The sequence below is a fragment of the Primulina huaijiensis genome, chromosome 3 (assembly GCF_012295235.1).
Source record: "Primulina huaijiensis isolate GDHJ02 chromosome 3, ASM1229523v2, whole genome shotgun sequence".
Lineage (NCBI taxonomy): Eukaryota > Viridiplantae > Streptophyta > Magnoliopsida > Lamiales > Gesneriaceae > Primulina > Primulina huaijiensis.
Genome location: NC_133308.1, coordinates 19,947,528 through 19,968,902, shown reverse-complemented (window position 1 = coordinate 19,968,902; position 21,375 = coordinate 19,947,528). Strand labels below are relative to the sequence as shown.

The 21,375-nt window shown below is 34.0% G+C and overlaps 1 protein-coding gene across 1 annotated transcript; it reads left to right on the top strand.

The window, feature by feature from the left end:
- The first annotated feature begins 5,609 nt into the window (after nt 1-5,609).
- On the top strand, nt 5,610-12,382 carry LOC140973611 (kinesin-like protein KIN-7F). The gene is made up of 15 exons (XM_073436557.1): nt 5,610-5,769; nt 6,178-6,327; nt 6,496-6,573; nt 6,946-7,392; nt 7,859-7,948; nt 8,095-8,195; nt 8,356-8,469; nt 8,541-8,622; nt 8,719-8,786; nt 8,883-8,948; nt 9,069-9,193; nt 9,498-9,825; nt 10,268-11,176; nt 11,330-11,619; nt 11,980-12,382. The coding sequence occupies exons 4-15, from the start codon at nt 7,170-7,172 to the stop codon at nt 12,299-12,301; spliced, it is 2,718 nt and encodes a 905-aa protein (XP_073292658.1). The 5' UTR covers nt 5,610-5,769; nt 6,178-6,327; nt 6,496-6,573; nt 6,946-7,169; the 3' UTR covers nt 12,302-12,382.
- Nucleotides 12,383-21,375: the final 8,993 nt, after the last annotated feature.

Genomic DNA, 21,375 nt, shown 5'->3' with positions numbered 1-21,375 from the left:
TCGAAAATTAATCTGAATTTTGGATGTAAAATTCGAAAATACTAGATTCAAATAACATGAATTTATTCATATACAAATTCAGAAAATTTTTTAAAAAAAAATTATATCTGAATCTAAAATTTATAGGGAAGAAAATCGTATCAGATCTGAGAATAAAACATATTTTCTCTGTTTCGATCCATCAATAAACAAAATTCTCATAATTCAACATGAACATGGCTCTGATATCACTTGTTGGAGATTTAATAAAATAAATCTATAAATCGTGTGATTAAATCCATATATCACAACACGCCAGGAATTCATGTCGGATTATCAGAAAAATATAATTAACAGTAAACACGTACCAGAATCCATTGATTGATATAACGTCGGAGTTATGGATCTTCCAAGGCAACAGAGAATCGACCACCTTATTCTAACCTTTGATGGGAGAATGAGAGAGATCTAGAATATGTGCGACATATATATTATGCGTTATGTCCTCTTGTCTCGGGGACCATAACATTATATAAGGTTAGCAGTCTTCAACCCATCATAGAAGATCTAATTGGGCTGGGTTTCTACACATAAGGTGGACCATACCAATTTATTTAATACTTTGGAAACTCATAATTAATTAGGTCATTTTATTGGGTCCTTTATTATATAGTTTGTCCATGTATAATTAATTAAATTATGTGAGCTAACAAAATAATTCTAACAGAGAATTTTAGGATCATATTTTATAACACGGATCATAATCCTATATTCGTGTTTGAAGTTTGAACCCAATTTCGTAATCATTAACAGATGGAATCCTCGGGTGCCGTGTGGTAACTGGTAATTACGTTGTTGTAGTAGGTGACTTGAATGCCTTTATTTGGTACCCATTTAATTTAATTATTTAAATTATGTTTAAAACCTACTCTAAAGATAGATACGCCACGTACTCGGAAATAATGACTATAAGAAATTAAGAGTGACTATAATCTGATAGGCACATTTTTTTACTCCAGCAGCAAAAACTTAATTAAATGTATCAACACATCTAAAATTTATACAAGTTAGTTAAGTTGAATTAATTTCGAAATGTAACTTTAATCCGGTTTTTCTAATTTTTGTATCGATAAATTATCAGGACGGGAGTTATTATTCCAATTACCGTAATCAATAATAATTGACGAAAATGTAAAACAAAATGAGTACGCACAAGCTTTATTTAGCAATTTCTCAAAATTCAGAATTAAGTTCACTTGTTAACATTGTAAATTTCCTCCACGATGAAATAGGAGATTGAAAAAGTTAATGGTAACAATACAAATATGTCTGTGTAGTTATGATAACTTATTTGTTAGAGTAACATATACGGATCTAGCTTAGGTCAAAATAATGTAATGTCTGAAATCTGCTGACGTAAACCACATGTTTAAAAATATTAAATGTACTAAAATAATTTAAATAAAAATTATCTAAATAAATAATTTATGTGATTTGAAAGTAATTATATATTTATGTTCAAAATTTTGTTATTTTATTGAAATTGATAATTTTCAGACGAATATCTTATGTTTGGAAGAGAAAAGGAGATAGAGGACGTTGTGAGTAATTTATTGTAAAACTTTGAAGTTTTAATGCTTGTTTGAGTCGTTTTATGATTCATAAGGACTTGCTGTCATTAAAGAGAAGGGAGATGATGTCTAGAAGTCCTAAAAGGGAGTCCTTTACGTGCTAGGAAAGGGCTGAAACAGGAAGGAAGTAAGAGACCGAGCCTCGGTTAGGGACTTGAGGTTCAGTCATAGTTGCGCTAAGAGGGACGCCGCGCAAGGGCCTGTCAAGCCTTGGTCAAGGACATGTGCTGGCTCGAGTCAGGGTCCTATAGGGCCCTAGGGTGGCTGGAGACGAGGGATACGAGAGCAGAAACATAGTAGCTCGTCATTGAAGCGTGGCGCATGCACGCTGGGGGAGGGGAGAAGCGTGTGGGCACATGATTGGCTGTGCGCATGTGTTTCAATGTGAGTGGTCTAGGGGTCATATGAGGGTTTCTAAGGGGTCGGAGTCGAGTTGGCCAGAGGCTGGTCGTGGATGGCTCGGTGGGAGGGGGCCGCGACGTGAAATAGGTAGTCAAGGGCTTCGTCTAGGGCAAGAGGGTTCAGAGGGTTGGAGGATGGTATTGTGTGGGCTGGATCGTGGCTCATGAGGGTTAATATGGTCCAGTAAGTCATGGTTCCAGTTTGGGAAATATTTATTAAATTTCGAGTCAATTCGGGCTACAAACGGGACTACGGTTTAGCGGTTAAGTCGAATTGTGATAATGTGTCGAGGGGCTCTAGTTTATGCTTGAGAAAATTGTTAGAGGTCAAAAATAAGCTTATATGATGCTTTGGGATAGGCTCGGGTCAAAGAATTTAGGAAAAAGTTAGAAAAAGGTAAGTTCATGTTGTAGGGGTAAAATAATTATTTTACGTCCAAGGAAGTTCAGAAGTCTTGGCAGTGTCCCGAGTAATCATAACACATGTAAAATGGTTATTTGAATGAAGATGTTAAATTTAAGAAATTTACGATATATGCTAGAGGTAATAGATTTTCCAGCTGCATGCTTAGTTTGTAAAAATATAAATTACTTTAAATAGACTAAGGGAAAAGATTCAAAAATAATTTGAGAGATGTGGTTTGACTGTGACATATAGGATGTGTGAGGGATCCGTCGGAAAAAGAGGCGGTGAACTTACTTTATTTTAGACCACGACCCAGTGACGAGAGTTGCTGATGTCCCGCCGTCAAGTACCATGGTTTATAGATTGATCAGTCGAACAAAGGATAAATGATTGTTACTTTTAATTATCAAACTCACCAAAAATGATTTATGATAAATGATGAGGAAATACTCTATAATGTTAAGTATTTTAAATGATTTACGAAAATGTATATGCTAATTATTTTTAACTCATATGTATTTTATTAAAAGTATTCTTTTAAATTCATGTGTTTGTATAGGTATTGTTTTCTATCACAGTTGGGATGTTTTAAGTCATTAGATTCACTAGGTTTGAATGGTTTCATGTGGGGAAAATGATGAGGTTGGAGACTCTGACTCTTGAATAGACCGGGTTTGGCAGTACACTCCTGAAGCAGTAGTAGTTTCGAGAATTGTCTTCAATATTGTCGCGTTCTTATTTATAGGTGTTGGTCTCCAACGTTTACAAATATATATGGTGCTCACAGAGGTTCTGAATAGCTGACAATTATGCAGATATTGCCACGTGTCCTTGTCATGTTGCCGAATATAGTACCAGCCAATTTAAATTTATTGGACATTAGGTGAAAGGAGTAGCCAACAGATTTTCTCTCTTTTGTCATTGTTGACAACTTTATTATAAATTCAGAGATAGGCTGTTTGGCTTCGGATAATGTTAACAAACTGGTCTTCGGGTCGATATATCCTGTTCAAACAACTTTGTTCAAATCATATTGATGAAAAACTATCGAAATATTTGAGCATCTCAATCTGTCTATTCAATTTATCTTGTAGCCATATAGGTGATCATCGTACTTGAAGTCTAGTTTAGTTCAATTTAATAATATGCATTAATATAAACTTGAGTTAGATTAGATTAGTTTATGATTATCAAAACTTAAATATAATTTTTGTCTTAACAATGTGAACATTCCGATGAAAGATTGACCAAAATAAATGAAATTAAAAAGTTATTGTTCCATGACAAAAAAATTAAAAATTATTGAACGGAAAAAGGTACATTACTAGACAAACTAGACAAACAAAGCGATTTTCCCAAAATAACAACTTCGTATCACAATGATATTGTCAATCATGGAAAGAAAAAAATATGCATGCTTTGTATATATGAAACTTATAATATATAATTTTTATTTATCAAAATATTGTCTTAAAATATTTTATATGACTATGTAGTAGTTTTCTCGTGAGACTGTGTCACAGATCCGTATCCGTGAAATTGGTCAACCATCTTTGTATTTACAATAATAAATAATATTTTTTACATAAAAAACAACACATTTAATGGACTATAATGAACACAATCAAAATTTAAGGTCAACTATTAATTGGATTCAGGATTATTTACTTAAAAGAAGAAAAAATTGTTCAACGACCATGGGTTCGCTGACATCCCTTGGTACATAAAATATTGTAATCGAAAGATTGAAAATGATTTATTTATTTATTTATTTTATTATCTTTACTTTTTCTTGAATCTGGAAAAAAAAAATACTTTGAAGTTTGTGAGCACGTCTTTTTCATTTCAATTTCATATTTTAAATAATATTATGAGACAATCTCATATATTTTTATTCATGAGATAGATCAATCATATTCTTATTTACAATAAAAAGTAATATTTTGACATAAAAAATAATAATTTTTTATAGGTGATCCAAATAAAAGATTCGTCTCACAAAATTGACTCGTCAGACCGTACGGTAAATATTTCTTAAACAAATTATAAAATGCCAAAATAATGCTAAAAACTGGATCACACCAAATTTAATTTTTGGGATCTTATTTTGATATTCTAAATAACCAAAATACCTACATAAATTTTCGTAGATTCTATATACACTCTCCCAAAATTCAGTAACATATATCCAAAATTATGTACTCGCATTATTCTTATACCTTCATCTAATGTTTTTTAAAAATTATGTAACAAAATAATATTATAATATCAAATATATCAACATATTTAAGCTTCCGTTATCTTATTTCAATAATATTAAGAGTTCTTTTTTTCAAAATAAAACACATATATCTGATTATTATTTGAATGTTTTTTGCTTCAACTGCACCAAATGAAAATCTCGTATAAGATTGTGGGAAAAAACTTGTGTGAGAAGGTCTCACGGGTTGTATTTTAAGAGACAGATCTCTTATTTGAGTCATCCATGAAAAAACATTACTTTTTATGCTAAGAATACTACTTTTTATTGTGAATATCGATGATGTTGACCCGTCTCATAGATAAAGATTCGTGAGACCGTCTCACAATAGACCTACTCAAGATTGTGAGAGAGGGAGTTAAACTTATCTCATTAAACTCTAATAGGTTCGAACTTCGAAGCATTAGTCACGATCCAGGCGATGACGAGTGATATAACTAACAAATATGTTTATCCTCATATCAATATATTTTTATCTTTTCTTGTTTTTTTTTTTTACTACAAATAGTAATAGGGTCCGCTGTAACTTCGGACAAACGTCGAACCATCATTGAATTTTTCGATATATAAATTTTTAAAATAACTAATAAATTGTATAAAATAAATTTAATCAAATACCTTCTTAAACATGGAGCTAAAATTCGACTTCTCGATGTCGACTTAGCTCGAATTAGACTTAATTCCCTATATTCTTTCTTTTCCAATGGACCTATTCTTAAATGGAAATGGGCTCAAATCCTTAATGACGAGAAACAAATGGTAATAGGGGCCGATGGTCCCAATTTGATCTAACGGTAAAGTGATTTTGGCAGTAGAGATCCTATCGTCCGAATTATACGCCTTCATTTAATAAACTTTAATATACCCAAAACACCCACGTCGCTCACGTGTAGCATGTCAGACCACTTCTGAAAAGGCCAGGGCTTAAACCGTCATTCAACACACTCCACCGTCACATTTCCCAACCGACTTCGGCAATCTGTTTGCATTCGAGAGTGAGTTCGAGATGTGAAGAGGAATTTCACGGCGATTTCTTCTTCGCGAGTTCGTCTTCCATTGCATCTGCGTTGGATTTTTCGCTCGGAGATCGAGGTTGGTTAACATTTTCTTCTGATTTGGTGGAGTACTCGTGAAATTGTTATTGCTGTCAACTGTTGTTTTTAGGAGCGATTTCTTCTTCTGTTATCGGTCATTGCTCATTGGCATTGTTTTTCGAACTGTTTCCTGCTAGATTCTGCGTGATCATGGATAACATTTCACTGATTTGTACTCTTCAGATTAGTCTTCGTTGGTGGAGGACTCTTAAAATTGTGATTACAGAGAAGACTAGCTGTTAGCTATTGATTTAGGAGCAATTGATAATGACTTTTGGTTTTCCTTTTGCTTTGAGTTGTCTCATGTAATTGTTTTCTAGAAAAAGGTAGTATTATATTCACTTTACTGGACGCGTAAAGCATATTCACCTGAAAAAACTTACGTTATTATTTTATTATTATGTAGTACAGTTCACGCTTCCTGGAAGAGGAGACTTTTTTTCATATAGGCTAATTAAGGGTGATAGCTGAAGCGTACCTGAATATTTTGAGTGATTTGCGGACTGAACAGATGCAGATTTAATTTTACCGCGTGATTTTCTCCCGTTATTCAATGGTATGTTTCCTGGTTAAATTGAATCTTATTCAATTTATTTTGTTACCGTTAATTGGGTGTTAATTTGGTGATACCATTATCAGATCCAGCATTTATTCATGCATCGTGTGGTTTAAGGCAATTTGATATTTTCTCTTCTGATGAAATATTAACCGTTGTATTTTGCAGGGGCAAAGCTTCCTCTTCACCATTCTATTTAGATCCTAATCTCAAGTCTCAGTTCAGGGCCAAAACATGATTCCTAAGGTAAAATTCATTGTCTGTTTCACTCTCCCAATAAAATAACAAATATTCTATGTTTTGTACGAAGTGGGCGTGTGGTGTGCATAATGGGGGTCCACTATTCAAGTTTGGCCGGCCATTTTGGACAAAATTATTACTTGGAGTCGAAGCATAGTTGGGTCCCCGTTAAGGAAAGTAAACAAATTGTGAGATTTTTTACTCTATCCAAAATGTAATTGAGATTTCTGTTGGAAGAAAATGCTTTAGGTCAGCCATTAAGCAAAATGTTTAATCACAACCAACCGCTGACAACTAACCTTTTTACCAATCTCAATTGTTTGTTAATGACTTCTTAAGTTTTCTTTAATTATCTCTCTTGCTCTATCCTTTCTGCAGATATTCATGCATTAGAATGCTGGAGTCTTTTATTCCTATTGCAAGTCCAACGACTTAATTTGCAACAATGCCAACTGTCTTTGACTTTTTCATCTGACAAGACTGGCCCTGAGTAGTTTTGCATCGATTTCTCTTGTTGGGATTTTTTGGGCGAGATTTAGTTATGTTTATTCATATTTGGTGAGATTGGAGTGGATTCTAGGATTAAAAGGGTCGAGGTAAATATGGGGGCGATTGTTGCAGAAGATTTATTGAATTGGGAGAAGCTGCAAGGCATGGGGAACGGAAGTGATGAGAAGATTCTTGTGTTGGTGAGATTAAGGCCTTTGAACGAGAAGGAGATTGCACGAAATGAAGTTGTGGATTGGGAATGCATCAACGCGACCACTATTTTGTACCGGAACAGCCTACAGGAGCGGTCTGGACTTCCTACAGCTTACTCACTTGGTAAGTAGTGCATTTTTTGTCATATTACATCTGGATTTGATCATCTTTTCCAGTTTTTATCATGAAACAAATATGCAGTAATATCTCTCAATCTTTCAGCATCAGGTACTTTGAAAAAGAACCGAAAGTTATTCATCCAGTTTCTCTCATTTTTATGCAATTTCTGTTTGTATTTCATACTATTTCTGAAGGGGATGCAACAGAATCCTTGGCAGAATATAGGTTCCATTTTAGGTTATAACAAGTCATTTGAGTTTTAATGCCCGAAATGTTATGTCAGATTCATCCTAGAAGTTGCAGCTTGAGTGAAATATTCTGTACAAATCACAAGCTTTTTAAGTAGCCTGCCGTGTGACTTCATTATCGATTTTGTTACCTTGTTTGTGTTTGCAAATCACGACAGCTGAGGAATTATAATGCAACCATCTTTCTTCTTCCTGTATTGTGTCTGTGTTTATGATGGCAGATAGAGTATTTAGGGGTGACTGCACTACCAGGGAGGTGTATGAAGAAGGAACAAAAGATATTGCTCTTTCCGTGGTTGGTGGTATTAACTGTAAGTATGATACTAGATGACTTTGTTTGATGTTTGTTGATTATAACTTCCTTCATCCAGATAAATATTGTAATAAAGTTGTGTGCAGTATGAAAAATCTATGGCTGCGACAATTTTTCATAATCTTTTGGACCTTTTCATTTCAGCAACGATTTTCGCATATGGTCAGACAAGCAGCGGGAAGACATATACAATGAATGGTATTACCGAGTATACGGTAGCTGATATTTATGATTATATACTTAAGGTATGCAAGTTCTAACTCTATAATGCTCATCTCAGAGAATTGGTGAATAAAATATTTCTTCATTAGTGCAGTTTTTCCTTTCCTATTTAAAGGAATCTTGTTTGCGACCTTTTCTTAAAAATGGCACTTTCTTCTTTTTCCCCCCTCCGTGTCCTTCCAGCACGAAGAAAGAGCATTTGTTCTAAAGTTTGCTGCAATGGAGATATATAACGAAGTTGTTAGAGACCTCCTAAGCACGGATAATACTCCATTAAGGATACTTGATGATCCAGAGGTAAGTTTTGTATTGTAATCTTGTAAATACATGCATATATGTTTCTTTAAATTATATTCTCCCTTCTGTAGAAGGGAACTGTAATAGAAAAACTCACTGAAGAAACTTTAAAGGATTGGAATCACCTCAAGGAGTTGCTATCCATCTGCGAAGGTAAGACATTTTGCATCTGATTATTGGTTTAGTTTCCAAGTATTATATTTCTGAGAATATCAAGTTGTATTTTACATTTTTCTTGAACTTCCGCAGCGCAAAGACAGGTTGGAGAGACCTCATTAAATGAAACAAGCTCTAGATCCCATCAAATTCTTAGACTGGTTAGCTCACCTTTCTTTCCCCCTAGCAATTTTTGGTGTAATTTTTGTGGAAAATATTTAAGTACCATCGTTTGTTGTCATTATCTTTATTTCCAGACAATTGAAAGTTCTGCTCGTGAATTTTTAGGGAAAGGCAACTCAACAACCCTTGTTGCTAGTGTGGTAGAGTGACATTGATTTTTCATATGGATTCCTCTTTTTTTTTCTGATGGTGATAATAAATGTGCAAGTATTTTGACGGCTATTTATTCAGATGGTTGTTTATTCAATCTTTGCCCGCAGAATTTTGTTGACCTGGCAGGCAGTGAGCGCGCATCTCAAGCATTATCAGTTGGGCAAAGACTGAAAGAAGGCTGTCATATAAATCGTAGTTTACTGACTCTAGGGACTGTAATCCGGAAGCTGAGGTTGATCACTCACCCTAATATCTTAAATTCCCAATTTGGTATTTTAAGCTTCGTTATGATTTGGTATGCCGAAAATTAAATCTGGTCGCTCGTTCATGACACCGAACTGGACACAGTTCCTTTTTAAATTTACTGGGACTCTCTCTCTCTCTCTCTCTCTCTCTCTCTCTCTCTCTCTCTCTCACCATTATTCATGTCCTCATTAAAATCCTAATCAACAAACGAACCGTATCGTTTGCTCATCCATCATCTGTGAGTCAGATATTTTTTCATTTCAACTTTTGAATTATATGACTTCATGCAGCAAAGGAAGGCATAGACATGTCAATTACAGAGATTCAAAGCTTACACGGATTCTGCAGCCTGCCCTGGGAGGCAATGCGAGAACTGCTATAGTTTGCACCTTGACCCCTGCCAGAAGCCATGTTGAGCAATCAAGAAATACCCTTTTATTTGCAACCTGTGCAAAGGAAGTATCAACTAACGCACAGGTCAATGTTGTGATGTCTGATAAGGCTTTAGTGAAACAACTTCAGAAAGAAGTAGCTAGGCTGGAGAGCGAGTTAAGAAGTCCAGGATCAACTTGTGATCATGCAGCATTGTTAAGAAAGAAAGACGTGCAAATTGAAAAGGTTATGATTCGTTTACATGATATTTCACCCTTCACTGCTCTCTTTTTAACATTTTTCTGAAAATATTTTACTTAACTAGAAAGCATTTCGTTTAAATAGAGTTCAGCAAATGCTACCTGGACATAATTGATCTTTGCTCAGAATTATCATCTATGTCCAGTTTCAATATAAAATTAATGTGCTCTAAAATGGTTTCACCAGTTATTAAGGGTATAAAAGTTTTCTGTGTGATGTACATATCCACACAAGCACGAGAATACATATCTGCATGGGTCTTGTGAAAGAGTATATGGCACTAATTTCTTCTCAATAATGTTTACCGAGAGATGCTACTACCAACTGTTAAATTTACACAGCTATTAATTTAATCAGTTTTTTTTTTCAAATTCCTATTGCTTATTTATTTGAAGTTAATATGGATCGCCTCTGTCAATATTTGCAGTTGGAGAAAGAGAATAAAGAGCTGAAGAAGGAACGAGATCTTGCTCATTCTCGGATTGAGGAATTACTACGAGTTGTCGAAAACAATAAGGTTTCACAAAAGCTCGTTGGAATTCTATCTGTTGATGGAGAGTTTGAATGTAATGGGATGTCAGATCCACTACTTTCAGAAAGCAGTGAGGATCATTCTTTATCTGATGTCGTATCTGATTCAAGTAAAGGAATAGATGAATCTATGACAGCGATTGGAGAATATTCTGATGACATGTGTAAGGAAGTTGGATGTATCGAGATGGCTGAATCTGAACAAGATGGGTCAAATGGTGAAAATAGAGAAAGATCACCGAATGCGTGGCAGCTTAGGTACGAGAGCATTGCACAGGAGACCGCAGGAGCATTATCCACCAGAATTAGTGACTTAGAAAGCGGCCATTCTTTTGGTTTACTTGAGCAGAAATTTCAAGATTTGCAGAAGACCATTGATTCCCTGGTCGTGCCTTACCCCGAGTCATCTTCTCCTGGGGCCACATCAACCAGTATGACTGGTTCTGAAGGATTAAAAATGACACCAAGCAGAAGTAGTAGAGCTAACTTAACGGTTGGTTCACCAGACTTCGAGATGCCTGAACAAAGTGAAAGCACACCACCAACAGTGTTGGAGAAAACCTTCACCAGAAGACCAGAAAGTGTCTTCCAAAGAAAGCACTGGAAAATTCCTCCTGTTATTTATGGTGTAAATAATGAGGCATCGTCCAGAAATGATTCTCTATCCTCAGACTCTGGTAGTTTCATAGATGAAACAAATGGTAAGAACGCCCAAGGGGATGAGGACATTCCCACTCTTGGTTCGTTTGTTGCTGGACTCAAGGAGATGGCGAAGCTTCAGTATGAAAATCAATCCATGGATCAGGTGAGGGTGAGAGTGGTCCTATTCTCTATTCTAATTCTCATTTCGCTAGAATTACACCTATAATTAATGTGAGGTCTTTATCTTAGCATGTAGTCAGTAACATGTGCAAGAAGAGCTGTTGCGATGATTTTTAACATGTTTTGATGTTCTTAGGTTGAAGAGATAGGAAAAAGAGCTGAAACGAATGCCAGGGATGCTGCCTTCGACCCAGTGCAAGATCGGTCCTTGAAATTTGAGAAGCTGCAGAAATTGATTATTGAACTATGGCAGGCTTGCAATGTGTCATTAGTCCATAGGACATACTTCATCCTCCTTATTAAAGACGATTTCACAGATTCCATTTACATGGAGGTAGAGCATAGGAGACTATCCTTCCTCAGGGAGACTTTTTCTCGGGGTGATTCAGCAGTTCATGATAATCGAACTCTGACACTAGCATCAAGGTATAATCAATAAAACTCTCATCCGCAGTCTACTTCTTAACAGAAAATTCTTGTTATGCTTTTCATAGACATGATTCTGCATGGGTGAACTTAATTCAGACTCCCAGTATTTAAAATACTTTGGAAACATGAAACTTACCTGGAGTTGACAGGAATAAGGTGTGGGAATCAAATCAGGGTATGTATATAAGATCTTAAAGTTGCTAGACAGTTTTAAGTTTGGTCAAAAGGTTTAATAGGCAGAAATTTCATCAACACGTGTGACATGTTGAATTTCTCTGGGATTCACTCTTCAAATTCTTTATTTGAACTTTTGATTTTCAACTTTATTCACCTACTTTTCTCGGAATGACATGACAGCAAGAAAGCTCTTCGACATGAAAGAGAGATGCTGAGCAGGCTTATGCATAAAAGGTGGACAGAAGACGAAAGAACGAGGATGTACAATGAATGGGGCATCAGTGTGAAATCAAAACAAAGGAGGTTGCAACTGGTTCGCCTCTTATGGAGTGACACTGAAAATATGAACCGTATCACCAAGAGTGCTGCCATCATTGCGAAGCTGATTGGCTTCTCGCAGCATGGGCAAGCACACAAGGAGATGTTTGGACTTAGCTTCACGCCTCCACGCATGAGCAGAAGATCGTTTAGCTGGAAAAACAGTATGGTGTCTATTTTATAATGGATTGTAGCAATAGTTTTACGGTTTCAGAAGTTACAGCTGGCTTTGCATATAAATTCACCGAACGAGTGTCACGACTGATTTTTCCACCTTTCTGGTAAGTTTTGATGAGCTTTTTCCCTGAGTTTTCTTCGGTCTTCTCAGGCTTAGAACCTGATGTTCATGTAAATTTGAATAGAGTATTATGTCATTTGGAAACCGCATTCAATCGCTCCCTGTGAAATGGACAAATATTGACCATTAGATCATATATACACATGGGGTGGACACCCGTAAAAATACTTTCACGGACATGTATACTTTTGAAATGGTTGTTTTGTATTCACTTATCAGTACTTGGTGTATTTGATATTTACTTCTTTATGAGTGTTTATTTTAAATATGTAATAATGTAATGGAGATAAGTGTAAAATATATTAATTACGGGGAGATGAATATAAATTACCTATATCGCAATTATAATTCTATGTGATCCCCAAATCATTTAAATATTGCTTAAAGAACAAATTATTTAAGCTTAATAGTTTGACAAGAAGTGAAAATCGGCGCTTTAGTTTAGTGTATATGAGATTGTTGACATCGGACGTATTCAACCAATTTGAGTGAACTAAATTTTCATATTTATTTATGATCCGATTTTTGTCTGTAATATAAATATATTAATTTCTAACTTAATTTAATTTCAAATACAAAGACCAATAAAAAAAGAAATCAATTTCTACCTAGTTAGATTTTGTTTTGTTTTTATTTTTGGTTTTTTTTTTGTTTTTTTTAATAAAAAACAGAAACAAGTGTATGGTATCAAACCACTAAAATAGACGATAATAAATATTTTATATTTTATGTATGTTAAGATTTATGTTTTATAAACATAATTTTATTATATTTAAAAATTAAACTGATAAAATTTATATGAATTATTATTAAATAAGAATATATAACAACTTAAATTTAAAAATAATTAAACAAATAATCTACAAATATAGGCATTTATTTATATATAAAAGGTATGTAGAAAAGTTCTAATTTATTAGTTACCTTTAAATAAAAATAATTTTGATAATATATATCTCTAAATAATTAAAAATATCAGTATCGTTAAAAAGAAGAGTGGATGTATTATAAATGGAGAAGGGTAACTACATTGGATTTTAATAAAATATAAAGGGAGTAAGAGAGACGCGTTAGTTTTCAAGAAGGGAGAGTTATTAAATATTTAAATCACATTCTCTGTATTTATATATTTGACACTTACATATTGTTGCAACCAAATTGTCTAAAAGTCCATCAATTGTCAAAGCCCATTAAGGATTCAGTTGTTTGTAGGATCGACGGAGTTGACCCACGATTCATAATCGATAAACGTGGAAGGTGGCCAGAACCGCTGGAAAGAATGGAACAAAAAGCATAAAGAATGAACAGAAGATGCTCTCACAAACTCATCAGCAAAAGGTTATAGCAAAGCTCTGCAAATTCTCTCAATTATTTGTTCGCTTATTTAAATTTCCATTAATATAATTTCTTCATTTTCATGTTATTTTTTCAATTTTTTTGTAAAAAAGTTATTCAAATTCATACATAACTAAATTTTACGTTGTTCATGTATTTCTTCTGTAATTTTCACCATATTCAGCAACCAAATTCTCAGCTTTGAAGTCATACCGGGAGAATTATAACAAATGATCGAATCGAGACACATAACATTTGATAATAGAAGTCAAATCATTTCATATTTGGCACGATCACGTACCTGGCACATCACACAATTTTCTATGCAGACAAATTTTGGCATGCCCGATGGGATTCATGCCTCCAAAGATTACTGATAAGCATGAAGCGGTTCCTCAATCCTAGGGAAAGGACCATCGTTCACAAGGGGAAGAGACTGAAGTTGGTATAAGATCCGTCGAACAACTTGTACACAAGTTTGAAGAAGAGGTTGTGAAAGAAGGAATTGCATATTCTGGTGGTGAAGAAGTTTCATCAAATATTATGTTGTCCATGGAGAAAAATATCTATGGTGATATCAAAGAAATGACCAACACTTTTACTGATATCATGTTGGACTTTATGGCAGAAATGAAAGAATTGAGAAAATCTTCGAAGGAGAATAACAAGTCGCCGGAAGACGGTAAACTTAAAGAGACTTAAACTAAGTCGTGTGTGGACCAAGGCCAGGGGTTGGGACTTTCTCAAGCAGGTGGAAACTACCGCTTGGAGGAATCACCGATTCTTGTGCTTGTTGGGGAAGAAAAATATACTCCTCCGCTCAAAAGGGAAGATGAATCGTGGCTGAGGCACCAAAACCACAGTAATTGTAAACAAGTGGATGGTAATGTGCTTGTTATGACTGCTCTTAATATGCATCCAGGATGTATGATGATGGGTGAATTCGTGGGTATTTAGTGCCAAATTCAGATAATAACACTCGGGAGGCAAGCTATCCTCCACACCCATTAAGACAGACTCGAGTCTTAGAACTTGAAACTGTACGTGATGTTATTCAAGAGTTGTATAGTCCAAGGTGAGGTCAATCAACCGATCAGGGTTTCAAAAACCATACCCTGATGTTGTTTATCGATAATCCTTAACCACAAAGATATCTCATTCCAAATTCAATTTGTACTCAGGGGATGATGACTAGTCTATCGTAGAACATGTGGCAAGGTTTACAATCCAACGTAGTGAAATAGCAAACTTGGATAACTTTGTCCACTACAAGCTAAGATTGTTCCCCAATTCCTTAAATAGCACTTATTTCACCTCGTATGTAATGTTGTCCAAGAATTCCATTATGACTTGGCATGACATGAAACGCCAATTCCATACTAAATTTTTTAGAACAATTCCAAAAATTAGCATAGCGGAATTGCCAAGGGTAATCCAAAAGTCGGGTGAATCTGTGGATGATTTCTTATGTTGATTCAAGAAAATGAGGAGTAGGTGCATAGTGTTTCTTCTCGAATATGATTTTGTGAAAATGGCTTAGGGAAGGCTCAATTTTGAGATAAGAAAGAAGTTTCAAGGGATGAAGTTTCTTGATTTTTACGAATTAGCAGTCAAGGTGTCAGAGTATAAGGAGCTATATCATGTGAGGAAAATCATAAAAAGAAGTTCATTACGGGCTCTTACTTCAGGAAGTCACTTTAGCAGAAGTGGTAAACTCTGGATCGCACACAGTTTCTTTACTAAAACGCAAGAATGAAGAATCTTCCAAGAAAAATACTTTCTCAGTTCAAGTACCATATACATTTGATACATCAAAGACAGAAGAGATTTTTGATTACTTGATGAAGGAAAAGTTCATAACATTTCCCTCAAATCACAAGTTATCAACCAGAGAGGAAGTGAAGGGAAGAGACTACTGTAAGTATCATAGTTTCTTCAACCATAACACTAATGCTAGATGGGATTTTAAGAATGTAATACAAGAGATGATCAATAAGGGAATCCTAAAATTCCCTTAGAAGAAAGAAACAAATATTGTGGATGAAGATCATTTTCCTTTAGCAGCCAATGTGAATGTGAATAACGTTTATCTACGGGCTTTGATAAGTGAAAGGAGGGAAGATACAGTTGAGAACGTTTATGCCAGGTCAAGGGAAATTATTAAGAAATTTTGGGTGCCCAGCAAGATGATTTTTGAGGTGAGAGAGGCAAAAATAGAAAGTTTCCCGAGGAAAGATCATCAATCCTACCCTAGAAGGAAAACATTTGAGACATGGGAGAATGTTAGGTATGATGGAAGATCCATGGCCTAAAGGCCGATGAACCAATACTTTGGCGAGAGTTCTTCTACTGAACCTATGAATCAAGGAAGAATGGTTGACCAGTAGGCATTTGAAAAGGTGTCTTTGAGAAAACTACCTCTGGTTAATGATCAAAAGTATTTGAAAGTGCCTCTTTTTGTAGTGCCTTCCACGACAATACCTAATGGACAGTGACAATGCATGGAACATCCGAAGTTTCCAATGCCTCTTTCTTGAACACAAAAGCAAAGACTGTTGAGAGAAAGGGGTGTTGAACATAGGATGAAGGTTGAAAAATCATTAGAAGATAGGAAGAAGTTTGATAGAAAGGTGACTGAGGATGATTACTTGCTATCAGAGGAATATAACGGTATGGTCAAAAAAGCTACTTTCAGAGTGGGGAAGATTCTTGTCTCATTTGACTGTGCTATTGGATCTTTGATGCTCCCTAACAAATTTAAACGTAAAAAGATGTGTGAATCTAATGTTTCTATAGAGAATGGAATTAATATAGAGGCCTTAATGACTTATGAAAGATTGTGCAGGAGTTCTTATAGATTAAAAGAAAAGAGTAATTATTAAGAAACATACCAGTGAGATGACTAAACATGTCGAACTAATTTAATTCACGACACATGTTAATGAGAAGGTGGTGTCCAAAGTATTGACAGATAATGGATCTAGTATTAATATTCTTCCTTGCAAAGTCCTTCAGAAGTTGTGAAGAGCGTGAAAGAAATGATTAATATAAAAATATATGTTACAGTTTTTACTGGAGAGTTTACAAAGACTTTGGGAGTCTTACTAGCGAAAATCATTGTGGGATCTCAATCCTCTTTATCAGCTTTCTTCTTGATTAATTCTAGTGCTAGCTTCCACGCTTTTTTATGGAGATATTGGATTCATATCAATCACTATGTGAAATCATCCATGTAGCAGTTATTGTTGATGTGGAGAGAGGTGATATATAAGTGATGCAGACTGATTCCCTGCCATATCAATCAAGTTGAATGTTGTGAACGCTAGATATTATGATGGTGCATTTGGTCCTATAAAATTTAGTAACTACAAAGTGAATGGACAATCAAAGGCAGTGTACACAGACACTCAGAAAATAAAGGAAGCAGTTGAAAAGGTCCTCAAACCACAACCATGGTCTCTCCTAGACCTATAGTTCGACCTATTATTGAGGAGGTCGATGATGTTCACTAAATAAGTAGCTGCAAATTTCACGTGGAAAGTCACATTGCAGCATCTGGTGAATGAATTGCAATCTTAAGAGTTATCGGATATCGATGGAACTGAAATAATATATAAGAAAGAATGTGAAGGTAATGAAGAAGTAGAGTCACAGTTGGAATATTTAATTTAAGCGCCGGCTCAGATGGAAGATCGACAGCCGGAGACACAAGATCCCTTGGAAGAAGTGAACATGGAGACTACGAAATGATGTAAACCCACTTATATCAATATGTTGTTAGAGAAGAACGTGAGAAAAGAAACAATAGAGCTTTTGAAAGAGTTCAGAGATGGTTTAGCATGGTAGTGCAAGAGGAAGAAAATTCGTGAAACTGAATTATTAAGAGAAGATGAAATGTTTTATGGTTGGTCAATATTATATAACGTAGCTTGTGCAACAACTTTAATTAGTTTTTTTCTCGTTTTGTTTTTTTTTTATAAATTGATGGTATGTGAAGAAAGTTTGTAAGGCTGTGGGGAATATGCTTATAAGTCATTATCTGCAAAACTCACTTGTAAATGTTGGTGAAGCCCTTGTTTATAAATAAAAATAGTTGATAATGGAGTTTTCTGTTGTTACTAAATCTTGAGGGCGTATTTTCAAGATTTATTGATTTTTATTAGCTCATATTAGTGATAAAATGAGGGTTGGTTGATGAAGCAATGAAATATCAATAAATGTTGTTAAATGATATTGTGACTACCCACGATTTGTTGGGAAAATTATTCATTCGCTTTGCAAATTCTCTCAATTATTCGTTTGCTTATTTCAATTTCTATTAACATTATTTCTTCAGTTAATGTTATTTCTCCAATTTTCTTGTAAAAATATTGCTCACAAGAATATAATTAAATTTGATATCGTTCATGGATTTTTTCTGTAACTTTCATCATATTCCTCAACCAAATTTTTATCTTTGAAGTCATATCGAGAGAATTATAACAAACGGTCAAATCGAAACACACAACGTGTGGCGCCCCAAACCTCGCCACGTAATCATACAACATGTGACGTCATATGCATAAATTTTTTCTTTTCAACGACGTAATAATATAATGCATATACGACAAAATAGTGCAATCATCACACTATCTACGTCAATGCAGCAGAAACAGTATAATACATACACACATACAACTCAAGTAAGACAATAACTATATTGTTTCTATCTACTATCAACTACAGGACTGTTTGACTAGACACACCTAGCCCTTCACTACTATCCTGTCTCACAGCAGAGTCCTGTAACCTGTCCAACAGAAACAGCCCCCAAAGGGTGAGCATACACAACAATCATCATCGTAATACATAACAGTTATATTATCAACAATATAAAATATAACTGGAATGATAACAGAAATACTCCCTTTGCTGTCTCTGGACAATCCAACCACCAACGATATCAACGTCATCACTCCCATACTACTGCAACAACAACATCGACGATACGTCGCACCCCAACACCGGCGACAGCAATATCGTCGAACGAATAACATCAACGATACGTCGCACCCCTACTCTGGCGACAACAATATCGTTGAACGAATAACATCGACGATACGTCGCACCCCAACACCGGCGACAGCAATATCGTCGAACGAACAACATCAACGTGACGTCTCCCAACAAACGACAGCCAACAATATCAACGATAATAAACAACAACATATATAATATCAAATCACCCAATATCAGTGATTTATCATTGTTAACACAATAGTATTCATCAATACTAAACAATAACAACATATGCTCGTACGTCAACACGTACCTGATAATCGAGTATATATATAATCTGGCTATTTCTTTGATCTCGAGGCTTGTGTTGTATCTAAATAATTCAACAACAATTATCAGATCATTATCACCGTGTCAATACAATCATAACATCCTCAATATACAACATCAAATAGCCCAACAATAATTAATTCAACAACATATAAAACTCGATTATAAATTCTTATCGTTCATCAATTTAATATTCTAGTGTATTTAATTCACAATACTACCATCAAATACACACTAATTAATTTAACATTAAATAATAGGCTATTTTACAACATCCGTCAAATTACGAAAACTTTATATCAACGTGTAGCCTATACTTCGTAGACTCCGAATATATAATCAACATTAATAACAACTAACAAACAACTCTCCAATCTCAGTCCAACGATTAAAAATCCCTAATTATAATAAATGGATAATAATTCAAAATAACACCACTATAATCTTCTTTACTTCGTTAAAATCATACACCATTCAACAATCTTCAACTTCTGTATGATTTAACAATTTATCGGATTTATTCCAAAAATCGACGAATTTCAAACATCACCAAAACTATAAAATTTGTACCTCAAATCGAAGACCTTGTGTCAACGATCCCAGAACTGAAGTCGCTTCGTCGATTGGATAAACCGATAAGTAGCACGATCAAAAAAAAAATCAAAAATCGTATCAACTCTTTTCTCTCACTTCTCGTCTGTTTCTATGCCTTCTACTGAGTTTGGTGGAATTGAAATATGAATTCCACCGACTCAATCCTTTATTTATTTATTTTTTTAAAATTTTTTAAATTATATTATATTATATTATATTAATAAAATAATATAATATAATATATAATATTTAACATTTTAACATCGGTATATCCCTTTGGATCAGTCAAACGATCACATTTTTCAAAACTCAAAACATAAAAATTCTATATCTTTGAGTTTTCTATGTTATATCCAAGTCTCAAATCATTTGAACTTCATATGAGCAAGATATGTCACTAATTACCATTTTGTTCTTAAAATTAATTCATTATTTTTCAACTTATTTACGAAAATGTCATCAAAATAAATTGAATATTTTTCAACTTATTTACAAAAATACCATCAATACTATTTTATAGTTGTAATATTTACTTCGGGCATTACACAACGTTTGATAATAGAAGCCAGATCATTTCACATTTGACACGATCACGTGTCTAACACGCTCAACAATTTTCTATGCAAACACATATATTATTAAATATAAAATTATAATACGCAAGATAAGTAAGTGTCACATCTCATGTTAATAAAAAAATGTTAATGACATATCACTCTATCTATTTAATTTACTATTTAATAAAATCACTCTTGAAAAAAAATTCCATATATTGTAAAATTTTGATTTACTTTAAAAAAAAATCAAATGCAACAAATTTCTTCCGAATCCGACGGAAAATCAAATATTCGACCCGAATGGAGAAGGATATAGAGATGATTTTTTATCCAATTAAATAAATAACTAATCGGGTATGAATATTTTTAGGTTAGAGGATGGATGCGGATCTTAAATAATCATACGCATACCCGACCCGAATACCAAATTAATATAGAGTTGATTCTGATATGTTTTGATGAATGATATTAATTGGATGAAATGAAGAAAAATTATTAATATAGAGTTGATGTTTTTTCTTGAATAATGATGTTATGATAAATTGTTTCTAATATTTTTTTATTTTTTATATAATGTTTAATTTGATAATTTTTATATTTTTTCTTATTGTTCTCAACAATTTAGTAAATATCCATAGTTTGTTCGAAATAATTCAAATGTGAGAAAATATATTTACATGTGATAATATGATATTTGGGTAGGATATGGATATACAATCCTCTGACAGGTATGGAGATGAAGATGAAATTTAATATCCAATGGGGATGCAGACGAACGATATAAAATCCTACTCAAAACCGACCCATTGTCATCACTAATGTCATCAGCTAAAATTTTAATATTTTATTTTTTTAATCATATATAGATAAACTATAAAAAAAAACATCTTATTTTTAAATTGTGTTATTCTTCATATTTTATCAAATGGGTCTATATCCGTGAGACGAATCAACTTGATTCATACATACCATGAAAAATAATGTTTTGGTATAAAAAATAATATTTTCATGAGTTGGGTCAGACTAGAGTTCATCTCATAAAATGGTTATGTGAACGATGCAGAAGAGTTTTTGTGCCTAAGAGTTGAAACGTAAAAAAAATATGTATTTTATTTTTAATAAAAATTTTACTCATATAAAGTCATA